The 24434-nt window shown below is 41.3% G+C and overlaps 1 protein-coding gene across 2 annotated transcripts in view; it reads left to right on the top strand.

The window, feature by feature from the left end:
• Positions 1-24434, top strand: part of PALD1 (phosphatase domain containing paladin 1) — a 134728-nt gene that overhangs the window by 54740 nt on the left and 55554 nt on the right. For both annotated transcript variants that reach the window (XM_053450661.1, XM_053450662.1), the window contains exons 2-9: positions 9583-9789; positions 14216-14318; positions 15708-15887; positions 16460-16624; positions 16979-17139; positions 17408-17483; positions 20843-20997; positions 21581-21677. In XM_053450661.1, the coding sequence (XP_053306636.1) occupies positions 9583-9789; positions 14216-14318; positions 15708-15887; positions 16460-16624; positions 16979-17139; positions 17408-17483; positions 20843-20997; positions 21581-21677 (1144 nt within the window). The remainder of the gene's footprint in view (positions 1-9582; positions 9790-14215; positions 14319-15707; positions 15888-16459; positions 16625-16978; positions 17140-17407; positions 17484-20842; positions 20998-21580; positions 21678-24434) is intronic.

Below are 24434 nucleotides of genomic sequence, written 5' to 3'. Positions count from 1 at the left end.
ATGTTTTGGGTGCAGTTTCTCTTTAACTCTCTGGGTTTAAGACTGATTTCTTGAACATGGAATAGAAGAGACAGGAACATATGGAATATGCAAATCATGTGTAGTCCATTTCCCCATGGAATATGCTGTCTAAGCTGTCAGCCAGGTCTCTGAGCAGTCACTGCATATGAATATAATTTGCTAACTGAGTGTCTTATGTTTTCATCTGCTAAATTAGTGATCTACCAATTAGGCCCTATGTCGTTAATTAGCAGCTGTGGTCTAATGATTAAAGGACAGCTCATCTGTTTTAAAATTATGCCCTGTAATGCTGAATTATTAATGTCAGCATTCTCCTAACAAATCATTGGAAAAATTTGTTAACCAAAGCCAGCTTTATCTTCCATTTGTGAGATGAATGATGAGCCAAAACGATTGAAAACCCTGGAGACAATTCCTTCATGTTACATTCATCATTTAGCAATAGTTTAAGTAATAGAAGTAATAAATCTGAATTAAACTTCATTCAATCAAATGTGAATTCAGATGTGATAGGATTTGACATTTTTTTCTGTATTGAAGTAGAAAAACAGTGGGAATTTCTGCAGTCCTAAAATCACGAATCATATTCTCCAACTGTAATGATCATCACCCATTGATGTCTGCCATGAAACTTAAGTGCCTAGAAAAAGTAGAGCCCACTAGAAAAATGGTCTCTAGGCAAGGCATAGACCAAAATGTGTAAGACATGAGCAAAAAAAAAAAAAAAAAAACACTTAAAAGTGACATACAGTATACCTGGGAATGGGCAGAACAACCATTTTGCTCCTCATTGTTCTCTAAGTAAATGCCTAGTCTGCCTTATAGAAAATCAAGCTATGGGTGTTAGAATGTTATGTTGATTCCCTTTATTAGTGAATACATTTCAAAGGCAAACGTAGAAACATGAGACTTACTTTAGTTAAAAATGCACGGTTTAACAGTATTAAGCTAAAATCAGTAATTTCATATTATTTCAAGAATTGCATTTATTTATTGCTTGGAAGAATTAAGCTGCACATCCTGTGTCTGTCAATAAGGAAACTCTAAAATAAAATCAGATAGTATAGGTTTCACTGTATCAAATGCTTTATGGACTACATTCCATCTAATAATGTAACACATGTAATTTCTCTAATACTATAAGTCTCTAAGGTGACTGCGAAAAATACAATATAAAAGAAAATATCAAACTTTGTTGATACATTCAGTATATGTTATCCTTACTGTTCACATGCTGAATTTTGTTTGATTAGATCTTGCAGTATCTGAAGCAAACCGCTTGTACAAGTAGCCAAGTTCTAAATCTGTCGTTAGTACAGTAAAAAAAATCAGTTCTTTACTTGACATAATACCTACTGCTTTAAAAGCTTCATGTTATCCCTTGGGATGTCATGCCGAATCGTGCTTCGTTCAGATAACGTAAACGCTGCCTATTATGGTGTGCCCCTGTGATGAGAACTAGTCCTGTATCTGCAGAGAGTTCCTGTCATGCTCCTCTTGGCACACACAGCTTCAGAGATCTGATAGTTCATGTGAACCTGTTGCGTTCACTTTGGTAGCATTCAGAGCAGAGATGTTGGCGGCCAAGCTGTTCATGATTTGGTTGTGGGAGACAGACTACTGGCATGTCTGCTGGTCCATGAAACAGAGTCAGTGGTAAGCCCTAGGGAACAGATTTAAACCTACAGTTGTGTAACAGAACAGATACAAAGTATCGCATAGTGTTACATCATAACCTATTTATCATGGATGTATCACAGGCCCCTGAAGCCCCCCAAGGCTTCTTGCTTAAGAGGTGGGCCTTTTGAGACTATTTATAGTTTACATACTACTTGCTCATATTGTGAGCAAAATTGTATTGCTTGTGCAATAATATAAGTAACCATAAGCACATATCCATTAATATGTTCCAAGAAACATTTAGTTGTAAAGCTAGGTGCATGGAAGGAAATAGGTCTGCAGCTCAGGAATATCGCGTCCGTATGGGAGGCTGTAGTGCCAGATGACAGTCTGAGCCTGCATTCGTAGCTGTTTATATCAATGAATAGTACATTTAGAAGACAATTTGTTTTATTTACATAACTTTATAGATACAAGTTGGCTGTTCGCATACACATTATTGTGCATGTAGAGCTGTAGAACATTGTCATACATTCATAACCCCCAACGTATTCCCATCTACTACAAAAGAGAAATAGATGGATCAAGAGATCCCTCTTAAGACTTTACGTTGATAAGTATTATGCTATTGCATTGCACACAGCTGTTTTATACATAAGGTTGAAGATCATCAAAAAACATTTTATGTAATGATAAAGCTCGTGTAGACAACGGAACAGTTAGTGGCCGTCTAGCTGTACACATTTTTACATGTTTTTAAATAAAAAAAGTGAAGGAATAAAAAAAGAAATTACAAAAACGAAAATAAAAGCACAGTGGAACCCTTCTGAAATGCTTTAAGGTTCCCAACACTAACTCTGAAACAATTACAGTGTCTCTATAACTTAATATGATGAACATTTCCCCCGTCAATTTCTCAGTTTAGCAATGACGCAGACATGTAGTGCTAATTGTAAGTGTCCTTAGAAAAGGAAAATGGATACAGCTGTATTGGTCCAAGAGAAGATGGCCTTAAGTCGGATGTGATACGTCAAAAAATAAAAAAGCTTTTAAGACCACTGAGGTCTCTTCTATAGAAGAAACCATATCCATCTAGATTACCAATTCTGATGCAGTCCAATGAGCACACACACAAATCCTTGGATCTGTTTCTCAGACCAGCTATTGATTAATTGATTGTTTGCAAGTGTGACCTCATATAAAAGCAGTTTCTTAGCAGTATGCTGGTCTGGAGCAGTCAGGTGTGTATTAACACACAGGGTCAAGGAGAAAATAGACCAACAATGATCTTAGAGAAGCAACTGTTTCCGCCCATCAATCTGGGAAGGGTTGCTTGCTTTTCTAACATCATTGCTGATGTCTTTACTCCAATTTGTTTAATTAATCAAGGGCATTTGATTAGCAGCACCTGTCTGCTGCTTAGTTCCTATGGAAACGGTAAAGGTGTACTTTGTTTTTCACACATGGCTTCTCCATTTTGGCTTTACTTTTGTTGAATTTATCATGACACAGTGTAATATGTCATGCGGTGGTGTTCATTTTAGGTTGTGACAACTCAATAGGCACACCAGCTAAATTGTACTTTCTTCTGTTTAGACACCAGCGGTTAACCCCTCCAACACCAGACAGAACCAACATTGTAGAGAAAAGGGTGAAACCTCTGCACCAGAGCGGCCTTGTCACTGTAGCTAGCTGTAGCTTAACATATTCAGCGCATGTAGTATCCTGAAAAGGACAGTGAGTCACTAGAGCAGCCCACCCCAAACATCAGACAGAACCAATGTTGAAGTGAGAACAGAACTGGCTTTATTAGACACACATATAGATATTTATACACAGCAACCACAATTAACATACAATGGAACAGAAAAATACACAAAGTCCTGCTTCAGGTGCAGCAAGAGGAATACACCAACAAACAATATATTGACTCTGGGACTCCCTGCGGAGACATAGTCTCCTAGAATATGCCACTCTGGACCCTCCAAAGGGAGCTAACCTACAGCCAGGGTGTCGTTTGAAAGCCCCCGAACGACACCTCCTTACCGGTTACAGATGGAAAAGCTCCCAGTGAGAAGTGGAGCTCCTGCACAAGCCTGAAAGCTCTGGACCCCCTCTGTTAACTATCCAAAAAGTGCTGTGATCCATCACAGGGGGTCTGAGCTACACCCGGTTGAAGTTGCCGCAGTCAGACGCAAGGAGAATTTCTGGCTTTGAAGAGCCCCCATAGCCGGGTGGTCCATGGATGCCTGGTTAGGGCAGACCAGATTAAGCTTTCCCCACTGAGCACAGCATGACTTAGATATAAGGGGGGGGGATGGGCAGGCAAAAGTGTCTCCCCATGAATCCGTCATGGCCCCCTCCCAAACTCAAACCTACCCCTCTGTCCTCACCCTCAGGGGTTACCGTGAGAGTATTTATCTAATTTTTAGACTTGCTAAGGGACACATGATTGTTATTGTGCCCTGGTATGTAAAACCATACAATTCAAAGAGGGTGTACTCTTTTTACACAATTGTGCTTGTCATCCTGACATTTCTATAATAATCAGTGTTGGTTACACACCAGCACCATTACAAACACAATATAGATTATGTACACATTGTGCTATTTGTATGCACTGTAAGACTCTCACGAGCAGTGCAGTATAGCCAATAGGAAGTAAGATGCTTATTACAATTTCATTATAGCAGCTGTGATTAAAAAAGATGTAAAAAAAAGTTGTAAAGATGCACAATTCCCAACCCTACTTAGAATTAGGAATTTCTTTTTGTTACTAAAGCATTCACTTTCTGCATTTTTCTAAATTTCCATCACTCAAACCCTTCCCTTTTGTGGCTGTTCCTTGCACGTGTGCCAGTTAATTCATTTTATCTGCTCTCAAGTGTAATTTAACGTATTTGTCATTTGAACGGAAATCCCAAAGATAAAGTTCTTGTGGGGTGGGGAGGACTTCCTCATGCATGATATAGCTTAGCTGGCCGGCACAATGTGGCACAATTAACCTTCCTCATTAGCATTCAGCCAGTGTGTTACACAGTGATATGCAATAATAGGAAATGCCTTGCAAATGGCAACCACAAATGAACTAAAACAAAGATACAATTTGGAATAGCCAATACTCTGGATTAAGAACAGTTCCTGCCAATGATGCATTATTGTTCCTGATTCAGTTTCCACTGCTGTTTATTTGGGACCAGACAAGCTTGTGTAGGACCTTTTAAACTTTTAATAGCAGTACTTTTCTGGGGAAAAAATCAAGATTATCAGAGTTTCCTAAAGCATGCTATTGAGGTAGGTACCAAGCTGAAATAATGTAATTTGTAACTGGTGAATTTTAACCTCATGCCTGTCAATTGCACCACTATTTGCAGAAATTGGTAAGAACAGCAGTTACAAAGAGTAAAAAACGAGGTTTGTAACAGCTTTCTGGTTGTATATAAAATTATTGCCCAACGAAATACCATTAACTATTTTGTGAACCAGCTTCTAGATATAATGCTGCTTTACGGTGATGAACAACTGACAATAGGTGTGTGTGCCTTTTAAAGTGGGTATGCTATGTATGTGTCATGCCTCCAGATGAAGCAATGCTCCTTCTAACTCTGGTTTTCAGGAGCTTGGTATAAGAAGATGGTGGGCTTAAGCTTGCCCACCACTCTTTTACAATAAAAACATTTCACTGTTTAAAAAAACAAAAAACAAAACAGCAACAAAAAAATGCTTACAGGTTAGTATTTTCCCAAGGGAACCTGATGTACCAAAGCCTTTATGTTTCTGACTCTGTGAATCATTGCCCATTTTCATTGTTGACATCCTATGTTTTGTGCTGCATTTGTCTTACCCAGTCACACCTTTCTAATTACAATCGGGAAGTTTGGCACAGTAATGCACTCAATCATCTTTGTGTCTCTGTTTAAAAAAAAAAAAAAAAAAAACCAAAAAAAAAAAAACACGGAGGCTATACATAGCTTCTCTTAGTTAAGTACAAGTTACTTATTTGGATGCCATTGTCTGTCTGAAGGTCTCATTAGCAGCTACCAAAGGTTACGCTAAGATTTGCAACCCTTATTAATATTAAGTATTGATATATATCTGGGCCATTTAAAGCTTCTGTCCCACTTGCTTCGAAAGTTACTTTTTTGTAAATAGACACTGAATAGGAAAACTTGATGGGTGTGTGGTCCCGTAAAATTTTGAACTGTACCCTCTTGCATAAGCATTGTGAGATTCTGCAGAATCCTCCCACATGAATTTACCCCTTTCTCTACCCCCTTGCTATTTATCTTACAGCAGATGTGTTCAGCTGACCACATCTCCCTGCACGTGATATGCCATATTTGTTCAAATATAAGACGAGGTTTACCTCGTCTTATATTCAAGGTCGTCTAATAATCGGCCCTCAAATAGCGATCTGACTACAAGACTAAGTTCCAGATCCTCTGCAGTGCTGCAACCTCCGCTTCTCCTGGCAATTCCTATGGGGTTTCTATGACCGCGCGCCGGGATGACTTGACCTTCCGGTGCTCCATCATAGAATCCCCAGCAGTAGTGCCAGGCAGAAGCTGAGGTTGTCTACTCGCTGTCTGCCCTCAAGAGACGCCAGGGAGTCTGGAGCACGGGTATATCAGGGAGGCAGAGTGGCATATCTGTGGTATAAGGCATATCTGGGGGGCAGAGTGGCATATATGGTGGGTATAAGGAATGTCTAGGGGGCAGAGTGGCATATAGGGGGTATAAGGTATATCTGGTGGCAGATATGCATAACTGGGGGGGCAGGTTGGCAAATAAAAGGAAACAGAAACAATATGATAAAATAGTTTATATTTGAATATTTACTAGTAAAACATTCTTTCCTATAAGGTAGTATAAATTTTTTTTTCCTTTTTTTTTTCTAAATTTAATATTAAAAATTTGGGGGGTCCTCTTATAATCAGGGTTGTCTTATAATTGAGCAAATACAGTACTTTACTGCCAGTCAGCTACAGCGCTGGTTCTGCAAACGCTGTGGGTAGGGGTCTGTTTAAACCCCTGTACGAACCTACTGAAATCTCCCCCATTGATTTTAATAGGAGTGTTTTCCTGCCACTCATTGGCTGCATCAAGACCACGCAGGAAGAGGGGACTTCCCTCTGGAGCTCTGCTTCCTTATCGCTCTGTGATCCGCAGCAGTGATAATCAAAGTGAAAAGATGGAGAAACAATGTTTCTCTCAAATAATTAAAAAGTGCAATCTTTCCTTGAACAAAACAATATATAATTTGCGTAGGTTCAGCAAAGATATTCTAAAAATGCTCTGTTCACTTAGAGGAGTAAAACCATTTGTCATGAAGGGGTTAATTAATAATAATTTATAATAAAAGGTTTAAGCTCAGTTATCATAATGAAATTTAAATTGGCAGCCTAATGGCTAGAACATGTTCAAATTGGGTATTTGGTTGGGTTTAGTGTTGGGTATGGTGTCAGTGTGCTGTGAACAGGTCTGTGACTCTATGAGGGCACTATGAGATATCTGGGGGGGGTATAAGGCATATCTGGGGAGGATGGAGTGGTGTATCAGGGGGTATAAGGCATATCAGGCACAGTGGCATATGTGGGAGGCAGCGTGGAGTGGTATATGTGGGAGGCAGCGTGGCGTGGTATATGTGGGAGGCAGCGTGGAGTGGGATATGTGGGAGGCAGCGTGGAGTGGCATATGTGGGAGGCAGCGTGGAGTGGCATATGTGGGAGGCAGCATGGAGTGGTATATGTGGGAGGCAGCGTGGAGTGGTATATGTGGGAGGCAGCGTGGCATGTCTGGGAGGCAGCGTGGCATATCTGGGCTCAAATGTGCATAAATTGGGGGGGCTGGTTGGGAAATAAAGACAAGAAATGCATTTTATCAAAGTTTTTTTTATTCTGCTGTTTGTATTTAACATCATTTGTTTGTTAAATTATTTTAAATAAGTGAAAAATGTACATTCATTTTTTTTATTCGATTAATCGAAAAAATAATCGGCCAACTAATCGATTATGAAAATAATCGTTAGTTGCAGCCCTAATACAGAGCCTTGACCTTAACCCCATATAATACCTTTGAAATTAACTGGAACAGAGATTGTGAGCCAGGCCTTCTCAACATTAGTGCCTGACCTCACAAATGTTTTGCTGAATTAATGGGCAAAAATTGGAGTTTCTTGACCAAGTTTTGGCATATTATTTAATTTCTTATTGCATTTATCAGCATGTGATGTTACAGGGGTGAGCATAGGGTTAGTGGAAGTGAATGGGAGATGAGGTTCAGAGTATGTGAATGAACAGTGCTGTGCAATAGTGCTGTAAAATACTTCCACAAATTTAGATTTAGCTTATGATGTTAGAGTGAGTGTGCGGGTGTTCATGTATGGTGTTAGGTTATAAAGGTGATGGAGCAAAGTTACCTTAGTATGTGCGTTTTAGTTAAATGGTGGTGGGGGTGACAAAGAAATACTGCACACAGGCACCACCTCTGGGCTTACCTCTCGGTAATGGGTTCTATCTTTCTATCCTTCATAAGGATTTTCATTCTTAACTGCTGTTATTTTTGTGTAAAAACAGTGTACAGTGTCACGGTGACTTTTAAATCATTTATTGTTCTCGTGTGCCGAAACAAATATTGGTTTTCCTAAATGTTTCTGTGCAAAACGTTCTAGGATCTAGTAGATTTCTTTTGTACAAACTTCCTGAAAATTAGACCTTGTGTTCTAAGTTATTATTCAATTTATTGTGGATTAACCTCAATACTCCAGTGCAACAATTATACTATTCTGTAATGTGATTGAGTGATGTGTCAGTGTGTAATGGAGAATCAACCACTCTGTTCTTGCACGGTACCTGTTTGGACCATAGACCGTAATGGGAGATAGGAATTTGGGTCACACTGCAGTGACACATAGCTGAAATGTTAAAATCAAGATTATTAACCAGTGTGTTAATAGTAGAAGAAGTGTGTACTAGCATCTTTTGGATTTGATGAAATGCACTTGTTTAACTTATTTATTTAAGGTTTGTCCACTGAATGTCTTGGGAAAACATTGACTTAAAGAGTGTCATTAATATCGCAATGGAAAAAACTAAAAGATAAGTCTTGGTCTTGTCTTTAAATGTTCAAAATTCCCTGACTATTTTAATCTCCACAACTTTATTGTATACATTAGGACTTGAATTTGATGATGTGCCAGAACAGAGCGAGGCAAATTTTTGTAGGCATCAGAAGTGGTTCTTCCTGCTGTGCATAGCGTTACCAACATACCTGGGAACTTCTGGGCTCTGGCTACCCGGAGCCTACCCTTGCAGGACGCGGCCAGGACTGCCCACTGACGACGGTGTCCGGTCCTGCAGAAGTCGGTGGGCAGTCCCGCAGACGTCAGGGGGCGTTCCCCCGACATACTGGGAATCACCCCCATTTAAAGGAGAAATGAGGGAGGCTGTCAAGACCCTGCTACTGCGAACCAGAGGATTCACCCAGAGTTCTCTGGGTCAAACCTGGGGCGTTCCCAAGTATGGTTACCACCTAGTGCTATTAACTCGCCTGAGGGTGCATTGTTGTCATTAGTGTTTAATTTTTTTGGTAAAAAAGGGATCTTTACATCAATTTGCCCCTAATTGTCTCCTCAGTGTGTTTCTATGGCAGCATCACACACAAGTTGAATATTATATTAATTTAAGGTTGATATGTCACTTTTGTACCATGATCACTTTTTATTATCGCCATTGTTTATATGAATTTGCCAAAGTCATAGATTTCATCCTGTTGCTTATTAAAATTGTTATTATTATAGAGATAGAGAGATACTTGTGAGTAATTCCATTTTTCCTTCAGCATTATTTACAAAAAAACGCAAACTAATTATTTACACATTTATCATTTGGTTTGCTTATGTGTCCATGTTTCTCTTTTTTTGCATGATGAATTCCGATGAAGGCGTTTGTGGAGTATGGGTACAACTGCCAGTACAGCGCAGCAGGTGGCCACAACATCGCCCCCTAATGACAATGTCCAGGGAAATGGAGGCGGAAGTTCCAGCACAGAAGACAGAAATTCCCTGAGCATCCATTCATTTCAGACTGTGAGCATCCACAACAAGGCCAAATCTATCATCACCAACAAAGTGGCACCAGTAGTAATCACGTGAGTATAGATGTTTGAAGAAATATTAGGAATTTTTGGAGCCGACTTGCACTTCAACAATGTGTTGCAATGGTTGCGTTATGTCCGTGAGCGGTGCCTCTAGTCCGCACATTTTTCCTGATGTAGCGTCTCAGACCTTAATTAGTCCTTGGTGTTGTCTTAGATTCAGAATAGCTTTATGCCTATGCCATGAATGTGTAAATTATCTCACTCTGTTAGCCTGTACCACTTCTGATGAGATACTGCTCCATTTATATACCAGCCTCTGGGTAGAATAAAATGTCCTTACATTTCATTTAAACCTCTGGCCCACCAGTTTTAGACCATGGTCTATTGTTTTAACATTTCTCCTCTGATATAAAATCCCTTGTACTTACCGTATTGGCTCGGATATAGGCCGCCCCCGTATATAGGCCGCACCCTAAAAGTTTGGTGCTTTTTTAAAGAAAAAGTTTTTATTCTTTAAAAAAGCACCAAAAAACATGCTGCCACTCTGTCCTCCCTCCCCGAGATCCGCTGCCGCTGTCCTCCCTCCCCGAGATCCGCTGCCGCTGTCCTCCCTCCCCGAGATCCGCTGCCGCTGTCCTCCCTCCCCCAGATCCGCTGCCGCTGTCCTCCCTCCCCGCGATCCGCTGCCGCTGTCCTCCCTCCCCGCGATCCGCTGCCGCTGTCCTCCCTCCCCGCGATCCGCTGCCGCTGTCCTCCCTCCCCGCGATCCGCTGCCGCTGTCCTCCTCTGCCCCCCCCTCCTCGACTTACCGGAGCAGACTCCCGGGTGTCTTGCGGGGCCGGCGAGGGACATGTACGCAATACGCGTATGCAACTTCCGGTACCGGAAGTTGCATGAGCGTATTGAGTAAATGTCTCCCGCCGGCCCCGCAAGACACCCGGGAGTCTGCTCCGGTAAGTCGAGGAGGGGGGGGCAGAGGTAAAACGCTTAGATAACCTCCCGTGCCGGCACCCCCCCCCCCCGTGGGAAGTGCTGGCAGGGGAGGCTGTCTGAGCGTATCGGGGATAAGGATGCAGGTCCCCTGCACCGCTGCGGGGGATCTGTATCTTAACCCCGCTGCCTGCCCGGCGCCCGGGACTGCATGTCCCGGGCGTCGGGCGCTAGAGCCCGAATATAGGCCGCACCCCCACTTTAAAAACTTAAAGTGGGGGAAAAAAGTGCGGCCTATATTCGAGCCAATACGGTATATTTCATTTTAGTATTTACATTTTTCTGTCACATTTCTCAGCTCTCATTTTTTTTTCTCATATTTATACAAATTGAGAACCCCTGATTTTTCCTGATAACTTTTATATCCTGCAAGCCATTTAGCATTTCAGTAGCCCTCTTTTGAACCCTCTCCAATATTCTTTTGGAGATGTAATCTCCAGCACTGTACACAATACTCTAGATGAGATCCCTGAAGTGACAAAACCACCTCTCTCTTTCTGCTGCTAATGCCTCCAGTTATACAACTCGGCACCCTGCTTGCTTTTTCTGACCGTTTATTGCATTGTCTACTGCTGTTGTCCCTGACAGAAGAGTTCCCTTAATTTTATGTTCTACCTTGGGATTTTTGTGTCCCAAGTGCATTATTTTACATTTCTCAGCATTAAACTGCATCTTCTGCACTCTCAGTAGGGAGGATACATTTTGTGCAGGAAATTATTCCTGCGTGGGTCCACCACTAGTAGCACTAGGGCTGCAACAACTAATCGATAACATTGATAATGAAAATTGTTGTCAACGAGTTTTCATTACCAATTAGTAGAATGATCAATTTACCGTATTTGCTCGAAGATAAGAGAAGGTTTTTTTTTTTTTTTTTAAAGAATATTCTGAAATATATCCCTCGTTACCAGTCTGACTATAAGACTAAGATCAAGATCCCCCTCAGTGATGTTGGGGACCTGAATCCTCCTCTCTGGCAGCCGGCTGAAGTCTGCGCGATGCACGCAGACAACCTTTGCTGCTGCCTGACACTTGCACCGGGGCTTCAATGACAGAGCACCGGCATGACGTGACCTTACTGTGCTTCGTCATAGAAGTACCAGCAGAAGTGCCGGGCAGGAGCAAAGGTTGTCTACCCGTACAGTGCTGACATCCACCGGCTGCCCCTGCCAGACACCAGGGAGTCGGGAGCATGGGAGGGGGTGATGCATTGGTAAGTCCAGGGAGGGGCAGAGTGGCATATCGGGGGGGGTATAAGGCATATCTGGGATGCAGATGTGCATAACTGGTGTGGCAGGTTGGTAAATTAAAGGAAATAAAAACAAGAAATGCATTTTTCTCAATCATAGTTTTTACATGTGAATTTATATTTACTAGTAAAACTTTTTTTCTATAGGGTAGTCTTATATTTAGGCTTTTTCTTTTTTTCCGTACCTTTTTAAAATATATCTATTATTATGCCATAGTAAAATAAGAAGGCGATTAGAGAAATGCCATTGTGATAAAGAGAAGTGTTGTGTGCACAGAGAAAAATGACACATGTTAATGTAAATTTTAAGTTTAAGTTTGTTAGGTTATTTTAAATAAATGAAACATTTGCATATTGTTTTTTATCCGATTAATCGAAAAAATAATTGGGCAAGTAATCGATTTATGAATCAAATAATTGTTAGTTGCACTTCTAAATAGAACTGCAATTAACAATAACACAGAGTATTAGGTTTTGTGCCTCTGGCATCATTTTTTAGCATTATCTTGCATCCTCAAATGGAACATTAATATATACACTCACTAGTCACTTTATTAGGTACACCTGTTCAATTGCGTATTAACACAAATAGCTAATCAGCCAATCACAGGGCAGCAACTCAATGCATTTAGGCATGTAGACGTGGTCAAGGCAACTTGCTGAGATTCAAACCGAGCATCAGAATGGGGAATTAAGGAGAATTAAGTGAATTAAGTGACTTTGAACGTGGCATGCTTGTTGCTGCCAGACAAGCTGGTCTGAGTATTTCAGAACCGCTGATCTACTGGGATGTTCACGCACAACCATCTCTAGGGTTTTGAAAAAGAGAAAATATGTAGTGAGCGGCAGTTGTGAGGATGAAAATGCCATGTTGATGTCATAGGTCATAGGAGAATGGGCAGACTGGTTTGAGATGACAGGCAACAATAACTCAAATACCACTCGTTACCACCAAGGTATGCAGAATACCATCTCTGAATGCACAACACATCGAACCTTGAAGCAGATGGGCTACAGCAGCAGAAGACCACACCTGTCAGCTAAGAACGGGGAACTGAGGCTCCAATTCACACAGGCTCACCAAAATTGGACAACAGAAGACTGAAAGAACCTTGCCTGGTCTGATGAGTCTCGATTCCAGCTGCCACATTCAGATGACAGGGTCAGACTTTGGCGTAAATAACATAAAAGAATGGATCCATCCTGTCTTGATGGTGTTAGGGACATTTTCTTTGCACGCTTTGGGCCCCTTAGTACCAATTGAGCATTGTTTAAACTCGACAGCCTACCTGAGTATTGTTGCTGACCATGTCCATCCCTTTGTGACCACAGTGTACCCATCTTCTAATGGCTATTTCCAGCATGTCACAAAGCTCACATTATCTGAAACTGGTTTCTTGAACATGACAATGAGTTCACTGCACTCCAATGGTCTCCACAGTCACCAGATCTCAATCCAATAGAGCACCTTTGGGATGTGGTGGAACAGGAGATTTGCATCATGGATGTGCAGCCTACAAATCTGCAGCAACTGCGTGATGCCATCATGTCCATATGGACCAAAATCTCTGAGGAATGTTTCCAGCACCTTGTAGAAAGTACGCCGCGAAGAATGACGGCAGTTTGGCAGGCAAAAGGCGCTCCAACTCGGTACTAGCAAGGTGTATCTAATGAAGTGGCCAGTGAGTGTATATTGTGGCTGTTTATTTGAATGTTTTCTCTTGGCCTTTATATTTCTGCATTTTTTTTACTTTGTTCATGTACCATGTAAAGGGCACTCTCTGTTTAGTAAATCCCACCATCTATTTGTATTAGAGTATAAGTATGCAGTAGAGTTTAAAATGTTAACTAACTGAATTTCTATGCGTAATGAAAGGCAAACGAGTGAGCTGTTGCTGCAAGATGGGTTTAGTTGGGCCTTTATAATGCTTAGCTAAAAGAAGAGTTTTTAAAATATGTCCTGTATTAAGGAAACATTATAGAGGAGAAACATTACTGGATTTGCCCCAGCAAAATGCATAGTGAAACCATCTTCGAGCATCTTCTTTAGTAAATGTACACCCTTGTTTGACAATTTAAGCATCTATATATTAAAGAAAATCGTTTATTTTTGTGTTCAGCAGCCTTATACGGTTACTTAAAACTTCTTCGGCAATAATGATCTTTTGTAAACACATGCGTTTTCATGGGGAAAATACTAATGGGTTTTTACCAAAATGTTTTGCTATTTTTTTTCAGGTATAATTGTAAAGAAGAGTTTCAGATTCATGATGATTTGCTCAAAGCCAATTATACTGTTGGAAGGATATCTGAGACAATGCCAGAACACTATCTTGTACAGGTGCGTTCTGTGTGTTTTGATGTTTCAGTGAGCTATAAAGAGCTACACTGGAAAGGCATTTTGCAGCTCCAAGTAATATATCTTACAATATTGCTTTTTTGGACATTTTGAAGTGTCCCCACAGAAATGCAAAGGACCTGCTTTATTTACTTTCATCTTACTGCTTTGAAATGGTGGAATTCATGACCAAGTAGGTGCTGATATTTTTTTTAATTCCTGCCTACAATCTGCTGGACAATATGGTGCACATTCTGCCATTGTGCACATACTTAACAGATATTGGTGAAGTGACAATTTTAGATGTTTGATGAAACAAAAACCATAGATATTCAAAGAGTTTCTCATAACCTTTGCATAGCATAGAAACAAACTAAGGGTATTTGCATAGTCACTGGTAAAGTCAAGTTTGTTTATTTTTCTTCTCACCATTGAGATGGTCATTTAACTCTTTAACGACCAATGACGTGCCAGGCACGTCATGCAAAAACGGTCAGTTAATGACCAATGACGTGCCTGGTACGTCATGGCATTAAACAAGCGTAGAAAGCGATCTACAATCGCGATCTATATATCACTGTTCTCAGGAGATGTTCCTGAACACATATTGGGGTGTTGTTTGACATATACCAAGAGATGATATGATTTAAAAACATAGTATCTGAAGAAAGCCCTTGTCCTGGAAAAACCAACATATAACACGTGTGGATAAACTAAACATGAGCACTGCAAAAGTGCTAAAACAGCCTTGGGCACAAAGGAGTTAATATTTTTTTTTTTAATATCAAGTACATCTATTAGCAAAATATGCTTTGCTTCTCAGATGTCTGGAGCACAGTCACTCTTGTTCCATGATTTGTAAGTGTAACATTAATTGCATTTGTTTGCTTAATATAAATGCATATGAGCATGCATTTACAATAACATGCTTTAATACAGCAGTTTGGGTCCAGATAGTATATATATCTGGGGACTGGTTCCCACAAAATACCCTTTGGAAAGGTTGTTGGTGAGATTCTGGCGGTCTAGGAAAAAACCACTGATGGCTTGGTTAGAAAGCTTATATAGTGGGCCAGATAGTAGACACAGTTCTTATTAACATAGGGAGGTATATCCTTATGGTATTGAGCAGCATTTTACATATCATTTATGAAGGTGCTTCACTGTAACAATGCTTCATCCCAATTGCTAAAACATTATTGCAGCAACCCACAACTACATTACGCAGGGTACTTCTAAAATATGCGATTTGAAGATTTTATTTTCTACGCTATTAAGAGAATTCATTTAGCAGCTCAACACAAATAATGCTTTTAAATTGTTCCCTTGCCATGATGAAAAAGTAACATGGTTACAGTTTGTGTTAACTATGTATGTTCTATACTCCCACAGGGTAAATATTTCATGGTCCGAGATGTATACAGCAAGTTAGATGTGTTAAACACTACAAGCAGTTGTGGAGCGCCAAACTTTCGCCAGGCGAAGGGTGGATATGAAGTGTATGGAATGGGCCAACCCAGCCTAAATGGATTCAAACAAGTACTGCAAAAGCTTCAGAATGATGGGCACAAGGTAAATGCTCTCAGAGAGGGAATCAGGGCTGTCTTTAAGGAGAAAAAAAATATAGGGTCCCACAATGTGTTTTTTTTTTAATTGTGTCCAGCTACCATTGCTTTATCATGTTGAGAGCATGATAATGAGGATTTTTCCGCTACTCGCTAGAGTTATTACACACATTGCCCCTTGAGAGAGGCTGTCTTGGTTGGATGACCAGATAAGGGCTGGTGAAATTGAGGGAAATAAATACCTTTTGGGAACCAGGAGAAAGTAGGGGTGTTGGGTTAATATGTATGAGAGAGAGCAAAAAAGAGGCTTGCCCAGGGCACCAGTAACATTAAACACAACCATTAAAACTACAGTCGTGCATCTTTTGTTTGGTAATTCCTTCCAGTTCATAATTCACTATTATGTAGCCCAAAGAAACTAGCAACATGCTGAGAGATGCCCTCATTACTATAAGCAATGGGGCCAGTGTTTTACATTAAATATTAACTATGTTTACGTTTGTTTAGTGATCTAGCCTCATTTTGTCTGTATGCCCTTTTCCTTTAATGCATTGTTTGTTTGTTTTGTTTTTGATACAGGAATGTATATTCTTTTGTGTACGTGAAGAACCTGTACTTTTCCTGAGACTAGAAAACGACTTTGTGCCTTACACTCCCAGAAGGAAAGAAAACCTGCATGAAAACTTGCATAGTTTGGGAAAAGGACTAAGAGTAGAGAACCTAGAACTTTCCATTAGAAAAGAGGTGAGGTCACTTGCTTGCTATTCCTTTAGATGCAAGAGAAAACTATCTGTATAAATTTCACTTTTGATTTTCAAATGGGCTTTATGGCATCCTGTTTGCTGTAGGAAGTGTTCCGTTTTACAGTTTGAAGTAATCATAAAAAAATATACTTTCCTTACATTGAGCTCCGGAAATGTCATAGCAAAATAGAAAATTAATTCAGAACTTTATAGGTTGTAATAAAAAAATAATAATCCAGCAATACGGGCACTTTTATCTGTTCCCATAGAATTAGGGCAGATATCTCCAGGATCTGACAGTATAGTTGATCTACCCTATTAAACTAAAGACTCTGTATACTTTGTTCTTTTTCAGCTTTACGACTTTGCTCAGCTCAGTGAGAACAGCTATTTTGTTTATAACGACATAGAACTGTTTAAAGATGAGCCTCACTCCATGAAAATACAATGTGAAGATGATATTCATGTAACTGAAGAAGTGTACAACAGACCTGTCTTTTTACTGCCTTCATACAGGTAACAGTCATGCAGTAGTATAGTTGTGTAGATATATAGGTTTGTGTATACTCCAGATGTTGCGATATTTACAAGGGTTTTTATTTGATTTTTACAGAATGTAACTGTGTGAATACTGATATAGATATCTTTGTATGGCATAGATATACAGTTTTCTTTGCAAGCACAGGGAATATAATTGGTATAAAAACTAATTTTAGGATTGTGGCAGTTTGGGATTGAATGCTGTCAGTAAATCAGATAAGTTTTTAAGTATTTTGCCCATTAGGTACCATCGTTTGCCCCTTCCTATGGATGGTGCCCCACTGGAAGCACAGTTTGATGCCTTTGTACATTTTCTCAGGGTAAGTGGATCAAACAACATTATGTGATTTCTCACATTTTTGTATTTAATTCTCATTTGGGTACTGGTTGGGGAATGGGGTACCCACCTGGCAGTCACACTTTTCAGCCTCAGGCTATACTTCAGTTTAGAGCTGAAACAACGAATCGATAAAATCGATAATAATCGATAACGGAAATCATCGATAACGATTTCCGTTATCGATTAATCGAGTGATCAATTCGTTGTTGGAGCACTCGGCTCCTTTTACTTACCTCCGCGAGCGTTCCCCGCTTCTGCTACACGCTCTGCAGTCTCCGCCTTCTTTTAGCTACGTGACGGATGTGACGCGTTCCGGAGGTAAGTATTCTTCATGTCTATGTGCACGGATCGCACAGAGCCACTCGCACAGAGCGAATCGCTCTGTGCGAATGGAGCCACTCGCACAGAGCGGTTCGCTCTGTGCGAGTGGCTCCACTCGCACAGAGCGGTTCGCTCTGTGCGAGTGGCTCCATTCGCACAGAGCGGTTCGCTCTGTGCGAGTGGCTCCATTCGCACAGAGCGGTTCGCTCTGTGCGAGTGGCTCCATTCGCACAGAGCGGTTCGCTCTGTGCGAGTGGCTCCATTCGCACAGAGCGGTTCGCTCTGTGCGAGTGGCTCCATTCGCACAGAGCGGTTCGCTCTGTGCGAGTGGCTCCATTCGCACAGAGCGGTTCGCTCTGTGCGAGTGGCTCCATTCGCACAGAGCGGTTCGTGAGTGTGGGTGCAGGGCAGAGTGGGGGTGGGGGTGCAGGGCAGAGTGGGGGTGGGGGTGGGGGTGGGGGTGCAGGGCAGAGTGGGGGTGGGGGGTGCAGGGCAGGAGACTGGGTGCAGGGCAGAGTGGGGGTGGGGATGCAGGGTGTGAGTGTGGGTGCAGAGCAGAGTGGGAGACTGGGTGCAGGGCAGAGTGGGGGTGGGGATGCAGGGCAGGGTGTGAGTGTGGGTGCAGGGCAGAGTGGGTGCAGGGCAGAGTGTGAGTGTGGGGGCAGGGCAGAATGTGGGGGCAGGGCTGGGTGCAGGGCAGAGTTAGAGACTGGGTGCAGGGGCACAGTGCAAAGTGCTGGGTGCAAAGTGCCAGTGCTGGGTGCAAAGTGCCAGGGCTGGGTGCAAAGTGCTGGGTGCAAAGTGCCAGGGCTGGGTGCAAAGTGCTGGTGCAAAGTGCTGAATGCTGGGTGCAAAGTGCTGGATGCAAAGTGCCAGGGCTGGGGCAAAGTGCTGGGTGCAAAGTGCTGGGTGCAAAGTGCCAGTGCTGGGTGCAAAGTGCTGGGTGCAAAGTGCAAAGTGCTGGGGCAAAGTTTCTTGAACAGTAATAGTCCACCTCTTTTCAGAATGTTTGGGGTTATTTTGTTTCATAAATATTGTGTTTGGGTTCTTGTACTTTGAAAATATTGTTTTTTATTACATCATAACAAAATAAGAATGTTAATGTAAATTTTAAGTTGTTTTTTAACATCCAGTTCATTAAATTCTTTTAAATAAACGAAAAATTTGCATATTGTTTTTTTTTATCCGATTAATCGATTAATCGAAAAAATAATCGGCCAACTAATCGATTATTAAAATAATCGTTAGTTGCAGCCCTACTTCAGTTTTCATTGTGTCCGACAAGCATTCTGGATTAAGCCATGTTTTGCATTCTGTTAGATCCCTACTGTTGGTTGAATTAATGGTCGAATTCTCCTCAGAAAAAGTTATTTCCTTTAATAGATTATGCGCATAATCGAGACAAGGCACACAACACACAAAAGTCGAAGCGTTGTCTAATTACGTATTTGGATTACATGGTTTATATAACTTCTTATACTTCTTATCTGCTTCTAATAGCATGCATCATTCTGATTGGTTACTTTTTAAGCAGGTTACGCCTCTTAGTAGATATGTTGGCGCAACTCGTGATATATCATAGACTAGACATTTTCTACTGTCTTTGTCAGCAATAATATTTATGATAACATAAGCATTTTTCTAACACCTACAAACAGCTTACACATTACACACGACAACCCAAATAATAGTTTTACTAGGGCAAAGTAGACAAGGCTGTGAGTAAACTAAATATAATTTGGATGTAGCATTCAATTGCCAATATTGTTGACAATCAAAACTGACTTAATGTTTGATGTGTCAAAAATGTCTCAGATTACTTTGTAACCATTTCCAGCTGTATGCAAATCAACAATTATTGATTGGATGTCTTTTGAGATTTTTTGTTAATTTTTTGTAAGGCATGTTTTTTTATGACAAAGTAGCTCTAAAACACACCTCCAATCGTTTTTTTTTTTTTTTTTTTTTTTTTTTATTAGACTCCAGGTTTGCTGACCCCTGACTCCAATTAGCTTTTGTTGAAGTGACTAACATAAGGGCTCACATGCTTTTTTCCAACCCACACTATGATTTTTTGAATTAAGGGTTCAATGTGGATGAGAACAATACAATAATTTGTGTTTGTTCATTATAACTATAGATGAAGATCATATAATCTTTTAAGACATATACCGTATTTGCTCAATAGTGGCATTAAGGGGGTTAAAATGCATTTCATAGAGCACTCTGCATACAGAAATGAGTTATGCCCCCCATTTACCCCCCCCCCGATTTGCGTAGGCATCTTCCGCTGCAGCTGGAAGGAGATGCGGCTAGCAGCAGGGGTTGTCTGCTTCCATCGACGTCTACACGCTGCCCGGGCTACATGACCGGGGACTCAGAAGCACCGGTAAGTGGGGGGGGGCAGGAGGATCCAGGTCCCCTGCAGCGTTGCGGGGGATCTGGATCTTAGTCTCATCGTCAGACCTATTTGAGGTCTGATTATAAGACGACCCCGATTATAAGACGAAGGGTATTTTTCAGAGCATTTGCTCTGAAAAAAAACCTCGTCTTATAATCGAGCAAATACGGTATTTATACATAAATGCTGGTAATTCCAAAGCGCTTACTTACTTTTTCTTGCCACTACATTTTACAATGCCAAAATGTGGCTTATGTTCAAATTTTACATCCTTTTTTAACAGTGGGTGTAGTACTATAGTAGTTAGTAGAATGGTCATGCTGATGGAAAAGTTCACTGCCTGCTGTGTTGGTTAGACTATTTTTCCAGACCATATTTGCATTTTATACATACCACTGTTTCCTGGTAGACAAAACCATGTGCAGTTAATTGTACAACAAATACACTAGTGGTTCATATTTCATTACTAGTGCTGAGGTCTTAAAAGAGCAGGAAAAATGTATATGGGTACTGTATCTAATGTAACAGAATTTGAAACTGATTGTTAATAAAATAACCATCTACTGTGCTGATGTATATAGTTTTATATGTATATTAACATTATTTTTCCTTTTTAGGAAAACCCATGCCTCTTGTCACTGCATGATGCCAGCCAACCACCACCTGCCTTACTTTTTAGCTGCCAGACAGGTGTTGGCAGAACAAACTTAGCCATGATTCTTGGAACACTGGTGCTCTATCACCGCAAAGGAGCTCCAGAAAAGTCCGAAGAGTGAGTATTCCAAAGTGATCTGAAACCGGGCATAATCTAATGAAGTGGACCTGTAGCCTGTAAAAAAAAAATGCTGGTAAAATTTATTGCAGTAAACGTGAATATATTTTGGATTTTTTAAAACAATTCCTATGTTCATGAACATCACAGACCATACTCGCTAAAAACCGAAGTGAAGCACATTTTGAACCAAAACGGCAATCTCCCATGAAAGTATCCAACAGATTTTACAGCACTAGGAAATGGCAACACATATTTTCTCCCTACTGTCCCACATAAAAGACATAAACTGCTGTCTCTGAGTTTAGATCCCAATATTGTTGAATGGATTAGGGAGTGGCTGAGTGATGTGGTAGATGTAAGTACAGTGAAGACATTTAAGCAAGCATGGGATAGGAATAAGGCTAAGCTAGATATAGGATGAGTCCAGGTACTAAGGAAAGTACTCAGAGGTTGGGCAGACTGAATGGGCCTAATAGTTCTTATCTGCTTTCACTTTCTATGTTAGCAAAAAATATGTATTATAATTATTTATGTATTTCCTAATGCTGGACATTTTTGTTATTTTTTTCCTACGTTACAGCACAGCCCAGGACACAAGTGGTTTACCAAAGGAACGTTTTCAGGTCATACAGAATTTTATTAACATGGTGCCAAATGGTGAAAAAATTGTTGATGAGGTAAACAATTATTTTGGAAAATTTATGTTTTGATATATATACATTATATATGCATGTTGGCATATAGCTATAGCACAGTCTGGGGGTTTGCCAAAGCCACCCAATAAGCTGCCTAGTGGTATAAGAAAAGGTAGCCTTTGTTAAGATTGTAGTAGGGTGTAGCGCTGTCCTTTAACAAACCAAAGGCAGCACAATTCTTTAATACATTGTTGGACAGCCACATAGGCTGTCTTCAGAGATAGGACAGACAAGACAAGTTTTATAAATGCATTGCAAAGAAATAGATTTCAGTCTGTTCTACAGTTAATGGGACATAAGTCATCAGGATGTATTTGCATCACTTGGGTACAAACAGATTTTTTAAAATCTGCAGAAGAGACCAGACCATAAGTTTTTGATATATATACCGTATTGGCTCGAATATACACCCTAAAAGTTTGGTGCTATTTTAAAGAAAAATACACAGTGGAATAGTAAAACAGTATTTTAACATTTTGATATCTATTATGCAGTTGGTAAGCATATATAAACAGTAAAGAGGTTATATACAAAAAGGACTAATATACAGAAATTTAGAAAGCCAATAGCCGTTTTAAGGTCCCCCCTTAATTCATACTGCACCTTACTTATAGATATGCTTTATGCCCCCTGATATGCCACTCTGCTCCTTAGATATGCCACTCCCGCCAGACTTACCAATGCACCCCTAGACTCCCTGGTGTCTAGCGGGACCGGCTTGTCACCGGATATGGCGCTGCGCATAAACCTCTGCTGCCAGCGCTTCCGCGGGGCTTCTTTGGTGGAGCACCGGAAGGTTATGTCACGCCGGTGCACCACCATAGAAGCCCCGGCGGAAGTGTCGGCATCGTGCAGATGTCCACTGGCTGCCGGAGAGTAGGATCCAGGTCCCCTGTAGCGCTTCGGGGGATCTGGATCCTAACCCTGTTGCTTGCCCGCAGCCAGGGGCGGGCCGGGCAGGTGGACAAATAAAATGGCCGCGTGGCCTCCCACTAAAGTGGCTGATTTGGTCGCGCCAGGCCGTTTTAAAGATACCCCCCACCAACTGTCCCGATTTCGGCGGGACAGTCCCGATTTTGGGTCTCTGTCCCGTCTATCCCTACCTTTGTCCCGCTTTGCAGGGGCAGAGGTAGGGTGAGGCGAGAGCAGTTCTCACCTCAGGTGAGTAGATGCTAGCGCTTAATTACAATCCCTATGATTCTCAGCCAGCTTTATGGTGGACACCTGGCTGGCTGAGAATCATAGGGATTGTAATTAAGCGCTAGCATCTACTGCTTTACAGTTGACTGCACTAACCATGATGCTCGGCCAGCATCATGGAAGCAGTTTGTTTGGCTGAGCCTCATGTCAACTGTAGTTAACAGCAGATGATATGACAGGTGTTACTTGTGAATTTAAACTCCCACAATGCCTAGTCATGTGGACACCTGGGTGGCTGAGCATCATGGGAATTGTAATTCAAAGCTAACATTTACTGTTAACTGCACTTTTTATGATGCTCAGCCAGCATCATGGAAGTAGTATGTCTGGCTGAGCCTCATGGGAATTCGATTTTTAACCCCTTAACGACAATCCACGTACATGTACGGGGTTGCCGTGCAACGGGTTAACGACAATGCCCGTACATGTACGGGCTGCCGTTAAATAGCTGCATCGCCGCGATCGCGGTGTTTTCGCCGCGATCGGCGGCTTTGCAGCATCCACGGAACCCTCCCAAGTGAGGCTGACCGTGGATCCGGGGAGGGCAGCCCTTGGCAGCCCTCCCCGGAAGAAAAATGGCCGCCGCCGCACCGATCACGAAAGTTCGCGGCTAAAACAGCTTAGGAAGCGATCTGAATCGCTTCCTAAGCATAAACGGTGTTACTGACATGCCTCGATATCGAGGCATGTCAGTAACACTACCCCCCTACCCCGATCACCTTGTGATTGCTCCGAAGAGCAACCACAAGTGCCATCCTGTAAATGACGTTGCCGTCATTCACAGGATGGCATCAACAATAGAAATGAGTTCATAGAGGGTCTATCCAGACCCTCTTGTGAACTCTCGAGCTCCTCCTGCAGGTTGAATGCAGGTACTGCATCCAACCATGCAAGGTCAATGGAGCCCAGCTCACTAATGAGTGATTAGTAAAAAAAAAAAAAAAAAAAAAAAAAAAAATTAAGTGGATGGGATAAATTGAATTGGCCGGGTTCAAAGGTGTCCCAAATATGGGACATGGGGGCAGTAGGATCAGATGTCTAAATGGCCAAAAAATACACACCTCACAAAGGCGGCCTTTTACCTCCCAAATAACCCAACAAACCCATGCATGTGGGGTATCACTGTGCTCAGGAGATGTTACTGAACACATATTGGGGTGTTGTGTGACACGGACATATACCAGGAGCGATAAATTTATACCTGAAGCACAACGTGTGTGAAAAAAATACAAAAAAATTTACTACCATAAAGTTTCACAAAGGCTGGTGGTAAAATTAGTGCATGGAAAGGGTTAAATTACCAGCATGTGAAATACCTTGGGGTGTCTAGTTTTTAAAAATATATGACTTGATGGGGTAAATTGCATTGGCCGGCTTCAAAGATACCCGAAATGGCACATGGGGGGAAGAATTACCAGATTTGGAAAAAAAGGTTTTGAAATAGCAAAATGCTACCTGTACTTATTGCCCCATAACGTGCAGAAAAAAGCAAAAAAACATAAAAACATTGGGTATTTCTAAACTCAGGACAAATAGTAG

The sequence above is a fragment of the Spea bombifrons genome, chromosome 11 (genome assembly GCF_027358695.1).
Source record: "Spea bombifrons isolate aSpeBom1 chromosome 11, aSpeBom1.2.pri, whole genome shotgun sequence".
Lineage (NCBI taxonomy): Eukaryota > Metazoa > Chordata > Amphibia > Anura > Pelobatidae > Spea > Spea bombifrons.
This window is presented reverse-complemented; position numbering and strand designations above follow the sequence as displayed.